Here is a 15,024-nt window from a genome sequence, read left to right as displayed (position 1 = left end):
TAATAAGCCGAATATAATACACTGCTTATTTGTCCATAACAAGTTTCAAGTCTTAATTGGGATTGTTTGATACCAATAAACACAACTAATTGAGTCTAATTTACTTACAACTAAATTTAATTTGATATTGGCAAAATTTAATTATGACCAGGTATAAAACAATCATGTTCCACAACACTAAGTTCAAGGCATGTCAAAAGGAAAGATTCAACAAACACGTTTGTTAATTTTTTTTTTTAATGTTTAGTTTTGAAAGAGAGAGAGAGAGGGAATGAACAAGCAGGGGAGGAGTAGAAAGAAAGGGAGACAGAGAATCTAAAGCAGGCTCCAGGCTCAACTGTCAGCACAGAGCCGGAAGCTGGGCTTGAACTCACAAGCAGTGAGATCATGACCTGAGCCAAAGTCAGACGCTGAACCAACTGAGCCACCCAGACGCTCCTAAAATTTTTATTTTTAAATGTTTTTGAAATAAATAATATTAACAAAATCCCTTCTATACTTTAAAAAAGCAGGAAATTATACAAATTTACTGTACATCTACCTATATTTGAAGAAAAATGCCAAAAATCTGGCTTTGGTTGAATAAAGGTTAGCAGTCCTAACAAGTACAGCAAAAACATCTTCCAGCTATGATAAATTAGAGGTGAAGCCACTGCTTCAGAAAACTCGCACAGGTAAAATAACTAAATTATCATTCTGCATTCTGACTGATAATTATCTGGAAATTATCAAAATTATTAAATATATCCTGTAGAGCTTATAAACCACAACTAAATGAGTAGAAAGCATGAAGTTATCTAAATGCTACTGCAATTAATGCAATCTTTGTGGGGAAAGATCAAGTTGATTCATGACCAAAAAATTAAACTGATGTAGAAATATAGTCCAAATATATTCCAGTATGTATAAGGCATCATGACATGAGTTCAAAAAGCAAAGAAAGTAGAAATGGAAATGTGTATTTTTTTTAAAAAAATATACCTGTATGTTATACTTTGCTCAAGATTTTTCTTTTTTATACTCTTAAAAATGATAATAAATTTATAAGGACATTAAAAAAAATGTTCTTTATTTATTTTTGAGACAGAGAGAGACAGAGCATGAGTAGGGGAGGGGCAGAGAGAGAGGGAGACATAGAATCTGAAGCAGGCTCCAGGCTCTGAGCTGTCAGCACAGAGCCCGACGCGGGGATCGAACTCACAGGCTGTGAGATCCTGACCTGAGCCAAAGTCAGGTGCCCAACCGACTGAGCCATCCAGGTGCCCCAATTTATAAGGACATTTTAATTTAATCTTTTCCTTATCAAATTATGCACACCTAAATAGGAAGCCATTCAGAAATTACATATTAATTACCAAAAAAAATCAATTTGTCAGTATGGCACATAGAACTATTATTTTTTTAATTTTTTAATTTTTATTTTTTTTTTAACGTTTATTCATTTTTGAGAGACAGAGCATGAGTAGGGGAAGGGCAAAGAGAAAGGGAGACATAGAATCAGGAGCAGGCTCCAGGCTCTGAGCTGTCAGCACAAAGCCTAATGCAGGGCTCGAACCCACGAACCAGGAAATCATGACCTGAGTAGAAGTCAGACACTTAACCGACTGAGCCACCCAGGTGCCCCTAGAACTATTTTTTAAAGGAACAATGTATGTTCCTTTTCATATCTTTCGGCTATTTCTTGACATTAATTTAGAGTGCACTGTTTCTTATAATATAGCAATATAATAATTATATTATTTTAAAACTCCTGAATTGTGGAATTACAGTGAACTATCTTTAAAAATAATTTTTCAAAATGCTAACTGATCAAATAAGATCAATGATAATATGTAATATATGTATAATTGAATGTCCTTAAATTTTTAAATATAACTTTCCTTTATAAAAGTCACTTTAAAAACCTACACCAATAATTTCAGAAATACACTCTTCAGCAAATTTATCTCTGGGAAAAGAGAAGGCAATATGGCTTAATATTTTAAAATAAGTGATACACATGGCCACAATCTTAAACAACTGTACTCCCACTATCTTCACCTAACTACAAGACTATGGAGGAGGTGGGCAAGGATGAGTAAGAGAAGACACAGAAATATCAAAAGTTTGAACAAGACGGTGCAAAAAATTTCCAAATTACCATTCTTCATCAAAGAAAAAGAAGATGAAGAAGCATAACTGGTTTTCATATGCTTCTGAAAAAAAGACAATTCAGTAGTATCTATTCTAAAGATAAGTGGTCTTCAATAACATATCTAATCAAATTAAAATTTGAAAGTAATACCTATAACCTTGACCACTTCCTGTATTTAAATGGCATAGTTTATCCATTCTAGCCACACTGACAAAGAATGAAAACATCAGAATTAATGCTTTGCCATTCACAAAGCTCAGATACATATATAAGAGATATATTTGTTTTAGGTCAGTGAAAATTTTTTAAATGATCCACGTCCCTGACTACAAGATTGTATTAAATTGCAAAAGCCTAAACTTACTTGAAAGTCTCAGAAAAATTTAAAAACCATGTTTCGATTTGATCAATCTGAGCATTAATCTATTGTAAAATGTTGAATGTGGTAATATTATTTTACCTAGTTATGAGACTAAAAGATTAATGAATAGAATTTTGTCTAAAATTTGATAAAGAACATATTCAGAAGAATAACAATTACAGTACTACTATTACTAATCCCATTATGAATTTGATTATCATTCTTAACTGGAATTTTAACAACTTTAAAGATTCCTTAACAAAAAAAAAAAAAAAAAAAAAAAAAGGGGCGCCTGGGTGGCGCAGTCGGCTAAGCGTCCGACTTCAGCCAGGTCACGATCTCGCGGTCCGTGAGTTCGAGCCCCGCGTCAGGCTCTGGGCTGATGGCTCGGAGCCTGGAGCCTGTTTCCGATTCTGTGTCTCCCTCTCTCTCTGCCCCTCCCCCGTTCATGCTCTGTCTCTCTCTGTGCCAAAAATAAATAAAAAACGTTGAAAAAAAAAAAAAAAAAAAAGATTCCTTAACCTACTATTTTTATAGCTTTTTTACAGATTAGATTTAACTGGACTTGACATCTTGCAATGGAAATAAAATTTCACGTCAAGAAATCATGAACATATATGCCACATTTGATCAATTTTTTTTAACAGGAGTAGAATCAAGCCTCTCCTTTTTTTTTAATTAATTTGTATTTATTTTTTTGACAGAGAGAGAGAACAAGCATGGGAGGGGCAGAGAGAGGGAAACAAAGAATCCAAGGCAGGATCTGTGCTGACAGCACAGAGCCTGATATGGGGCTCAAACCCACCAACTGTGAGATCATGACCTGAGCCGAACTTAGACCAACTGAGCCACCCAGGTGCCCCTTGATCAATTTACCATATGTAAAAAGTTATTAAATAATTATGTAACATGTAACAGCACATTACTATAAAATAAATCCTTAAAGGATACAGAATAAGGGAGTAGAAAAATAATACATTATCATCTCATATAGACACATTACAGCCAAAAGAAAATAACTTTCTTCTAAGTGGAAAATACTTATGCAACACAATTCTTTACCAATCTTTACATTTTCATGAACGTGTACACATATGTGCACACACACACATATTTCATTATCCATCTTCAGGCAATTGTATTTTTGTTCAAATAAACCAGTTTTTGAAATTAACAGATTTCTCTAAACATGAAAGACTATATAAAGGAGTCAAAGCGGTTTTCCTAGTGCATCTTAAAGCTAGAATGCAGCAATATTGCCATCTAGTGTCCATATCAAGTAAGCAATGCCAATACAAATGTCCTATTTTTTTCATTTAGAAAATTAAACGTGCATAGGTAAACTGTGATTCCTATGGGCAAGAGCATAGTTGATGAATGAAAAGGAGAAAATACAAAAGGATCTGGGAATCCATGGGAAGGAAAAAAATAAGCATGTAGGAGAAATACCCTTTTTCTGAATGTGATTTCAGCCACATTTTGTTCTTAAACAGGGTTTGTATGTTACTTGACTTTCTTGGCTACTTCACTGACCAAGCAAATAGGGTTAGTTATATCTATCCATCTGTGTTCCCTCACCCTTTGTATCCCAAATGGGAATCACTGAGATCAAGTCCTAAATGAGCTGTCATCCAATGAACACAAATTCATTTAAAACCATGTTTTAAACATACAAAATTGCCAGTTTGATTACTGCTAGTGAGAAAAAATAAAGAACAAGAATTTGTTTAGGTGTTTAAGGTTGAAGATAAATTAACTTCCTTAAAAACATAAAGATACATCTACGCCTTAATTACATTAGACACTGTTGAAAGCATAAAAACTGGTGACACTGTTTATCTACGATCAAAGCCTCAGAGTAGTAAATCTCTACATCAGCAACCTCCTGGTGCTTTGGACTGTCTATCCCTATAAACCTAGACATACTTCTGGGGACAAGCTGCATCTAAATCTGGATGCTGCCAGTGACTTGCTGTGTGATCTTGGGCAGATCTTTTAGGCATTCTGAGCTTCAGTTCCTTCTCCTTTATAACAATTAACTTAGCATGCGCAAGACTGCTCTACCAACGTAAGGTACGATACATAAGGCAGCAACAGCAAGGCACGATGTGTGGTGGTGGCAGAACTAGACTACTGGCTGCCAACTCCAGTGACTACTACCACTGCTACTATGCAGCACCATCCACTTTCAATGAAACCGATGCCACAGTTCACGAACGTGTCTAGCTTTTTCTTAGTCCCACACCTTTGCTCCTATCACCCCCCCCTTAAATCTCTAGTCTAACTGGATGCTACTCACTGGAAGTAAGATGTCTGCTTTCTCTCTTACTTTTTCTTTTTATTTATCTATTTTCTCATTTTTGTACAATAAACACGTATCACTTATGTAAACTAGAAATCCTTACAGAAAAAACAACCCTACTCGTTGCACACAGCCCAGCTCCATTTTGTGCCTTTTCTGTGAAGTGATCTTTCTCTCATCCTGCCCTATCCAAAAGTGATCTCTCTCTGCTCTAAAATTCTCAGTAGCACCATCTAGCATCCATTTAACAGTCTTATAGCATTATTGTTATGTACATGCTTTTTCCCTCCTAGAATAAATTACAAGTTCTCTGAAGGGGGAAAAAAACCCACTTATTATCTTTCTTTCCATTCCCCAACAAGGTAATTTTGGGGCATCTGTGAAGTACAATCACATGTGATGCAAATGCCTTCCTTTTCTGTTTAGAACTGTCTGCCTCACTTCTCTAGGCTTTGGTTCTCAAAGATCTATTCATTGTGTCATATTGAGAATATCATTTAACCTCTCTAAGGCTCAATTCCTTATAAAAAGTTCATAATACCTGTTTTCTGTTTCACAGTTATTGCAAGAGCAGAAACAAAACAAAAATGTCATGTAGTGTATGTAGAAAGCTATTAACAAAATGCAAAGTCTGATTAAAAAGTAATTTCAGGGGTGCCTGGGTGGCTCAGTCGGTTAGGTGTCCGACTTCGGCTCAGGTCACGATCTCATGTTTCGTGAGTTTGAGCCCCACATCAGGCTCTGTGCTGACAGCTCAGAGCCTTGGGCCTGCTTCAAATTCTGTGTCTCCCTCTGTCTCCCTCTCCACTGCTTGTGCTCTGTCTCTCTCAAGAATAAATAAACATTAAAAAAAAGTTTAAAAAGTAATTTCAGGCAAAGTTTTTTAAAAATATATATGAAAAAAAATCCCTGTAATACAGATTAAAACTGAATTAGATTTTTAAAATTAACAGCATTAAGGCTACCAATCTAGCTAAGCTATTATTTACATAGCCTAATAACCAACTAGAATACCTTTCTTCAAGGACACAATAAATGTAGATAAGAATTTTCTATAAATTCTGACATACAAAAATTATCTAACTTCAGGGTGCAGAATGTCGAGAACATATCTGTTTTTGGTTCTCAAAGTCTTCTTTAAATGAAAACTTAAAAGTTACCACCATCCATAACATAAATGTTATTATGTTACATATTTTTCAACCTAAATATACATAAAACAAAATGCTCATTGCAAAATCTGAGGTGAGTGCTTTTCATTAATATTAGTCACATCATTCATTTATCTTCTAGTCATTCATACCATGTGGTAAGAATTGTTTTTATGTGCCAATTAAGAAATCTATTGTGACCATATTTTTAATAGGTTTTTCTTAAAATGTCAACTGAAATAAAAACCTTAATGACTGTTTTGTTTAAAAAAAAAAGTCATCTTTCATATTTTTATGCTACTGCTGCCATCTAGTGAAAATTCTGAGAACTTAACCATTCTGGGAAGTTATTTTTTTTAAATCATACTGTGGGAGCACGTGGGTGGCTCAGCTCAGGTCACAATCTCATGGTTCATGAGATCGAGCCCCCACACCATGATCTGTGCTGAAACACCGAGCCTCCTGGGATTCTCTCTCTCCTCTCTCTGCCCACCCCTGCTCATGCTCGCACTCGTTCTCTCTCAAAATAAGCATTTTTTTTTAAATCATTCTGTCAATTTATAAGATATATATATGAGGAATAAGGATATCATAGATTACTTTCTTACAAATAAGTTTTTAAACATTTTGTCTTCATTAGATTATATTTCTACATTATGTTAAATTCTTCAATTTAATCATGAAGCCACTTATTTATTTAATCAGCAAGATAATTATAATCATTTAATTTAAAAATTCCTTTACTGAGGGGAGTCTGGGTGGCTCAGTCAGTTAAGCATTCAATTCTTGATTTCGGCTCAGGTTATGGTCTCCCGGTTCGTGAGTTCGAGCCCCACATCAGGGCTGTTAGCACAGAGCCTGCTTGAGATTCTCTTTTCCCAAACTCTCTGCCCCTCCCCCGCTTGCTATTTACTAAAAAATAAACACTAAAAAAATTCCTTTATTGAAAAAAGAAAACATCCAAAAATATCAAGTTGTTTTTGTCATCAAGTTATACCTATAAATAGAAGCATATTCAGGGATATCCTCAAAGATGCTGTATTTGGAATTTTCAAGTACTTACCAAGAACAAAGTTCATTCCACAGTTAAAACGGTAACATATCCTGACTAAAAATCTAAATGCTTGGAACTATACCAACTATACTACCAGAAGAATTCCATAAAAATAAAGATGACAGATAATAACCTATCAGTAAGCTTACCTGGGAAAAGATGTTTGCTGTTGGAGCAACCCTGCTATCCACGATACTATACAATATTGCTAATAACCTGTCAAGTGGAAATGGTTTTGGACCGAGAAGATGATTGCTTGTCTGTAACAACAAAAGAACACGGATTTTATTTTTACAGCAGTACACTTTCTGTACTACAAATTCCTTGTAACAAAACATGTATATTGTTCCCCAAAGACCCTAACAATTCTAACTTCCAGTCTCTACCTTAAAACCTTAGCTGATACGATCATGAATTCTTTTTGAACATTTCCTTCAAGTTTTTCTGACTTAACATAAACAGATATTAAAACAACTGACAATTCATTCATCTCAGTCCTGAACATCCTGAATATCACACCTATTTTGCTGCTGTAATTAGATGTTCAGTGAGTTAGCCAAGTCATTTGTCAAAACAGTGCATATCCAAAACCAGGGTCTAGGTCCTAACTCCTAGATAGAACTTACTCCTTACCGCTCACTATTCACTCTTCTGTGTTCCATCACCAGGAAAATACATTTGTTCCACATTAGTAATTCTAAAAAGATCAGTTATAGTAAATACTAGCTTAGAAAACTTATAAAATATTTTGTAATTTGTGAATACGCTGTCAGCCTGAAACACAAAATTTAAAAACTGAAAAATTATAAAACGTTCATACTTGTGTACAAAGTCACATGATACAATTACTTGTTATTAGAAAACTGAAGTGCTCAGGGCACCTGGGTGGCTCAGTTGGTTGAGAGTCTGACTTTGGCTCAAGGTCATGATCTCCTGGTTCACAAGTTCAAGCTCCACATAGGGTTCTGTGCTAAAAGCTCAGAGCCTGGAACCTACTTCGGATTCTGTGTCTCCCTCTCTCTCTGCCCTTCCCCCGCTCATCCTCCCTCTCTCTCTCTCTCTCTCTCTCTCTCTCTCTCTCCCCCCCCCCCAAATAAACATGAAAAAAAAAGAAAACCGAAGTACTCAAGGTCCACTCGGTAAGATAATTTTAGTAGCACTGTTAGAATTTAAGTACTCTATATTAAGCAATGGCAAATAAATGGAAATCTTCACTTACATGCAAGAGAATAACTATTTCTTTAAAGAAGAAAAAAGAAGAATGTCTAAAGAAAAATGCCTACACAGAATTACAAAACGTTTACCTCAGCTATTTATATCTAAAAAATAGTTCAGAAATCATTTTCCAGGTCTTAAACTTTATATCCTTTCTCATCAAACACTTCAAACCCTTAGAAAAAATACAGAGGCTGATATAACAAATAACAATGTACCCAGTACCCAATTTTATCAAACCCTGACATTATGCAGTATGTGCAAAGAAATAAAACATCAGATCACATTATAGATAAATTGAAGCTCCCTTACACCCCTCTCACATCTCATTTTCTCCCTAGAAGGAGCCACTATCCAGAATTTGTTTTTACCACTTTCATTACAGGTTTTATACCAGTACTACATATGTATTCATAAATAATAATATATAGCATTATCTGCAACATCTAATCTCATATAAATGATACTATTTTGGACTATCACTCTGCCACGTTGCTTTTTTCCTTCAACATGTTTTTGAGATTTATCCATATTGATACATCCATCTCTAATCCCATAAAAAAATTGTTTTAATGTTTATTTATTTTTGAGAAAGAGAGAGAGAGCACGAGCAGTCAAGGGGCCAAGAGAGAGGGAGACACAGAATATGAAGCAGGCTCTAGGCTCTGAGCTATTAGCAGAGCCCAACGCAGGGCTCGAACTCACGAACTGGGAGATCACGACCTGAGCCAAAGTCAGACGCTCAACCAACTGAGCCACCCAGGCGCCCTACTTTAATCCCATTTACAAACTGCCCTACAGAATGCCATCAGTATCTACTTCTAAAAATTCATCACTATCATTCATCACAAATGATACTGTGATGGACAATCCTGTACATTTCCCCTTGTGTACATGTGTGAGTTTCTCTAAATGGGATTGCTAAGTTAAAGGAGAGGGCACAGACAATGCTGTGTGCTCACCCACACTTTGTTCTTGGGCACATGGGAAGACTACATTTCTCAGTATCTCCTGCAGTTGGATGAATACATGTGACTGTGATGTAACCTACTTCCAAATCTGGCCTTTCAAACCTTTAATCTTCTTTTAATCCTTTAATCTTCTTACCCTTCAGTGGCAACTTTGGAAATCACCATGTTTCACTTGGCATCACTATAAAACAGGGCCACCCAACTCACACTCAATTGTGTCATGAACAACATATAAACCTTTGTTATGTGAAGTCAACTGAGGGTTTGGAGATTTGTTTTTGTACAACAGCATACCCTGGTCTATCCTGACAAATATAAAGTACATTCACGTATTAACTTTAATTATCGCCAACCTACAGAATATGCAGGCTCATATTCTTCTACATTACCAGCAACATTTGAAAGCATCACTTTTTTTTTTTTTTAGTTTTGCCAATCCGAGAACATGAAACATCAGCTATGGTTTACAGTCTCATCTCTCTCACTAGTGAATGAGACTGATAATCATGTCAGGTTTGTTAGACATTCAAGTTCCTTTTTGTATCATTTACCCACTTATCAATTGGATTTTTGCCTTTTTCTTACGGGTTTGTATAGTAAGTCTTTAAAAAAATCTAGATACTAATCATTTGTCAGTTGTATGACAGTGGTTAACATGGTAGGCTTTGGAGTCAGAAAGTCCTGGAAACGCATGCTAGTTCTACCACTTAACTACATAACTTTGTGCCAGTTATTGAATTAATTTTTCTTTAATAGTTACTCAGTTTCCTCACCTAGAAAATGAAGACAATCACAGTAACCACATGCAACAAGTCACTCTGAGAACTAAAATAAGATCAAACACAGAGCTTCACAGTATTTGGCTTATAAATGCTTAACAGCTTTTAATATAATCATCATGATATAGATATACTTGTTTCTGTGTTCTTTTTCTTTTCTAGATAACTGCCCTGAAAACAGGAAATGTTTTATTCACCTTTTTATCCCTAGCACTTGGGATCGTTAAATAAATGAACAGATAAATGGACAATGAATAAATAAATGAAATGATGTTCAAGGAAAGAAAGAAAAAAATTAAGGTAAATGCTGAGATATCTAAATGGAATTGGTGTCCCTGTCCTCATTAACACTTAGAAATGACTTGAGGTTAGTTCCTAAATTCCAGAAGTGTTAGAATCACGTGGGAGGCAATTCGGCCTAAGAATCGCATTATGAAAACCTACTTCTCTGATTTTCACTTTTTAAATTTTCTGATTAGAAAACACATATCCAATTTAAAATTAAAGTGTTCTAGTGGCACGCAAGCCATATAATTTATCTTCCTCACTGAACTGGTTTTGTGTGCTATAAATGCAAGGTGGCTTCCTATCTAGAGGGGAAGACGAAGTCTGAGAAATGCCTATAAATTCACTATAGAGCTCAAGAAGGAAGGCCTGTAAGAACAGAAAAATCAAACAAGGAAATCAAATCAATTTTTGAGGCGTTAAATGGCATCAAATTTGGTGCCAAGTTACATAAAGAAAAGTAGAGACAGAAAGTTAGGGTTATGGATATCTATACCAGAAAAATTAAAACTAGAAACAATTCAAAGAAGAGGAATGGGACTATGGATGAGGAGAGCGGAAAAACCATTGCTTTTCTATGTAAACCAACTGGCAAGTAATCTGATATCACGCGTATGCATTAGTTGAATTAAAAACTAAAATCTTAAAAAACCAGTGTCAACTGAGTATACACAGAAAGAATTACACAATTGATGATCTGTAATATTTTCAAAACAACTGTTACAATAATTATTCACGTGGTTTGCTTTTTAAGGTTTGATGCCCTGATTAGATTGAGAGCTTCAGGAGGGCACAGACAATGGCTGTTCTGCTCTCCGCAATATCCATAGCATCCAGCAGAGTGCTCGGCATAAAATAAGCATTCAATCAAGATTTCAGGAGGAGAGGGAACAAAAATATAAACTAAAAACTGTACAGTTTCAGTTAAGCTCAGATTTTTAAAACGACATGAACCAAAGACAAAAGAGGCTATTATAAAATTCAAGTCAGTAAGAAGAACTAGAGTTCAGGGGTGCCCAAGGGGCTCAGTCAGTTGAGCATCTGATTCTTGATTTCGGCTCAGGTCATGATCTCATGGTTCGTGGGTTCAGGCCCTGTGTTGGGCTCTGTGCTGATGGTATGGAGCCTGCTTGGGATTCTCTCTCTCCCCCCCTCCCTCTCTCTGCCCCTCCCCCACTCGTGCTCACTTGCTCACTCTCTCTCAGAAGAAATAAATGGAGGAGGAGGAGGAGGAGGAGGAGGAGGTGGAAGAGGAAGAGGAAAACAACAACAACAACTACTACTGCTAGAACTAGAGTTCCTTTATAGCTAGAGACATTTTCAGGAGGTCTCTGCTCACACAGTTCCCTCCGTCAAGACTGTCCTTCTCACGGACTTGCACAAATCCACTCATTCCACAGGGGCGGTCTGAGTGCTAGCTCTTCACAGTCCTCACTGATGACCAGCACGCATATATCTTCCACCTCAAAATTTTTAAATGGTTTTCTAAGTCTAAAGAATAGGCCTAAAATTCTCAGTCTTGTATTCATTCTTCAGTTTTCTTCATTTGTAAACACCCAGCAAATAACCACCAAGTCCTGAGATACAGAAATGAAGAGATAAGATTCCTTCCCTTAAGCTTAAGGAACTGGTGACTGACAAAATTCCTCCATAATCTGGCCTCAAATGACTTGTCTGAAATTCACTAGACACTTCAGCCAATTACATTTCATTATTTCTTTTATACCCTACATTTTTTACCTCTGCTTCTTCGCTCCAATCATTTCCTCAGTGGCATGGCCTCCTCTCCCATCTCTGCACATCCAATCCTCACCATTCTTGAGCACCCATTCATATGTAAGGCCTACCACAAATCATTCCCTGACCACCCCAGCTGTAAGTACTCTCTCCTATCAATCCTTTATGACCTAAAGTAACCACACACATAAGAAAGAGGGTACAAAATCAACAATATGCCTATAGTGGAAAACCCAATCAGAGATGTCTCAGTGAAGAGGCAATACCAGAAGAATTTTTCCATGCCAAGCAAATGTATTGGGTAAGGAAATTTCCCTGTCAAACTCTGACTCTGTGTGAAGAGAGGAAAAAAGTCTTCTCTGAGATTTCAACTAGAAAGTAGGGCTTAATGCTGATGGGGGGAGTGGGAGTATAATTCACAGTATCTCTGCAGTCTGAAATCCCACCCACAAGGCTAAGAACTGAATTTCAAATGATCACAGGTTACTGGTGCTCTTAAATGCCTGCACAGAAGTAAATGTAACACCTTTCTAAAGAGCACACTTCAGGCTTCAAAAATTCCAAATGACCAAGTTTGGTCAACAATTAAAAATAATAAAATATTCAGGAACAAGGCATTTTGTCAGCAAAAATAGAAAATGGAAAATTAGTAGACCAATAAGGTCTTCTAATACTGGAATATAAGGAGAACATAAAATATATTCATGTTAAAGAAAAATACGACTAGGAAAAATATAAAAGTCATCAGACTTGAAATAAACCAATGAAACATCTAAGAATTATAAATAAAATTACTGGAGTCACAAAGATGATGTAAACAAAATAGATAAAGCCAAAGAGAGAGTCAGAACACAGAACTGAAGAGATCACCCAGAACACAGCACACAGAGACCAAAGGTAATGAAGAATGAGAACGACTGAAGAAACAAAGAGGACACAGTGGGAAGGTCTAACCTACATCTAATCAGTGCCTCAGGAAGACATGTTAGAGAGAAAGACAACAAGGCACTATTTGAAGAGTTAATTCATCAGAACTGAATAAAGGTATCATTATTCAAATTCAGGAAAGAAAACAAATCCCAAGTAAAAACTTCAATCCCAGATTGACCACAGTGAAACAGAAAAAAAAACAAAAGCAAAAAACCAAAAAACACTACAGTTAAAGAAGAGACTTATAAGCAGCCAGAGAAAAACACAGATATCAACAAAGGAATAACAGACTAACAGTGTATTTTTCAGCAGCAACAATAAAGCCAGAAGACAGCAAAATGATGTCCTCAAAGTCCTGAGAAAACACTATCAATTTAGGAGGTTGAGGAAAACTGCTTGTGAGAATGGAAGTGAGAAACAAAACTCACAGCTTCTGTGGTACAAAGTTACAGGTCATCTTTTGCCAAGAAAAGCAGCAGTGGTTTAAATGTACAGAGAGTGGAACAAGTGATCTGAGCAGGCCCAATGCTCCTTCCGCCAACTTCGATCTGGTCCCACACCCCTCCCTTCAAGGTGCTCAGAGCCTCTAATTCCTAAACTGTTCCAGACTCCTTGGTCAAATCTGCTTGCTTTGGGCTTAGGTGGCAGCCTTGTCTGGAGGCTTAGTCACCTGTGCGTGTACCTGTAACACAGTTCCAAACTGTGCAAGTCTCACATTTACTCTTTATCTGTTCATTCACCTTCTGTATTTCTTTAATGTTGTTCTTGTGGGTGTGTCAAAGGGGAAAAGAGGAAAACCAATTGTGTTTAGTTAAAAATTCCAGGATAATCTTCTCATCTATGAATTCTCTAAAAGAACTTGTCAACACACTTTTGTCTCTAGTATCAGCTCACTGGAATATGCCTTTGTCACTATGTTCAATATAACAAAATATGGAACCTTATCAATAAATAACTTCTTACATCCAAATGACTACTAAAAGCACACATTCACTTCCTATTGTATCCTGAATTCATGAGTTCTTTCTAACAGAGATGTTAAAATGTAAATACCTTTTCATGTTTCTTTAGGAAGTTGGTTTTCTTGATTTTCCCATGATGCTGCAATTAAGGAAAATAACTGTTAAGATAGAAAAAAAGGTAATACTCCATAAAAACAGAAAACGTAATGGAAAACATGGTACTAATTTTGTTATCTTAGACTTTCTTATTTATTACCACCTAAAATAACATATTTTAGGCTGCTCTGACTTAAGTTTAGATTGTATATGAGATTACTTATGCATGTAAAGAAATAAGGTGTTAAAATAAAATAGTGATACTTCCTAAAACTACTTAATATTTTGACTTAGTACAGCATTATTTGTTTCTATAAAAAAAAAAAACAAACTTCCAAAGATAAATGGGTTTTTATTCATCCCTTAAGGCAGGCTACTAATTCGCATAAGAAACACTGATTGAGAACATTTAGGCAGGCACTTGGGATTTAGTAGTGGGAAAAAAAGATGTGTTCTTTGCTTTCATGAAACTAAAAACTAGTAGGGAGATAAACAAAACAACAAATAAAAACTTATTACAAACACATTGAATAATAAATCAAATTGCATACATGTTTTCAAAAAGAAAACAATTCCAAAATGGAATTTCTCAAACTAATGTACATGCAGAAGGGGCTTCTGAATGTTCTGTATATCAATGTACAGAGTAGATGGCACCCTTAAAACTATTCCCATCTCTCATACTTTAAACAAAACCTTATTTATATATATATTTTTTAAACCTAGAGTTATTACCTAAGGTATACGTGGACTCTTCTGTGAAACTACCTATTTTTCCCATTCAGATTATGACCTTAATTTAAAGCCTTTAAAGAATATGTCCTAAATATATATTTAGCAATCTCTTTTTTTTTCTCTCTTTCTTTTAGAGAGAGAGAGAGAAAGAGAGCACGAGCGGGGGAGAGAGGCAAAGGGAGAGGAGGGAGAGAGAGAATCTCAAGTAGGCTCCACACTTAACCCAGTGTCCAATGTGGGGCTCGATCCCATGACCCTGGGATCATGACCTAAGCCAGAATCAAGACGTGGATGCTCAACTGACTATGCCAC

The 15,024-nt window shown here is 36.0% G+C and overlaps 1 protein-coding gene across 2 annotated transcripts in view; it reads right to left on the bottom strand.

The window, feature by feature from the left end:
* The window catches only part of ORC5 (origin recognition complex subunit 5), an 80,671-nt gene that overhangs the window by 27,922 nt on the left and 37,725 nt on the right, over nt 1–15,024 (bottom strand). For both annotated transcript variants that reach the window (XM_007083933.2, XM_042964892.1), the window contains exons 11-12: nt 13,973–14,020; nt 7,152–7,262 (exon numbers count right to left, since the gene is read on the bottom strand). In XM_007083933.2, the coding sequence (XP_007083995.1) occupies nt 7,152–7,262; nt 13,973–14,020 (159 nt within the window). The remainder of the gene's footprint in view (nt 1–7,151; nt 7,263–13,972; nt 14,021–15,024) is intronic.

Source organism: Panthera tigris, chromosome A2 (assembly GCF_018350195.1).
Source record: "Panthera tigris isolate Pti1 chromosome A2, P.tigris_Pti1_mat1.1, whole genome shotgun sequence".
Classification (NCBI taxonomy): Eukaryota; Metazoa; Chordata; class Mammalia; order Carnivora; family Felidae; genus Panthera; species Panthera tigris.
The sequence above is the reverse complement of the archived record's forward strand: the minus strand, read 5'-3'. Positions and strand labels throughout refer to the sequence as shown.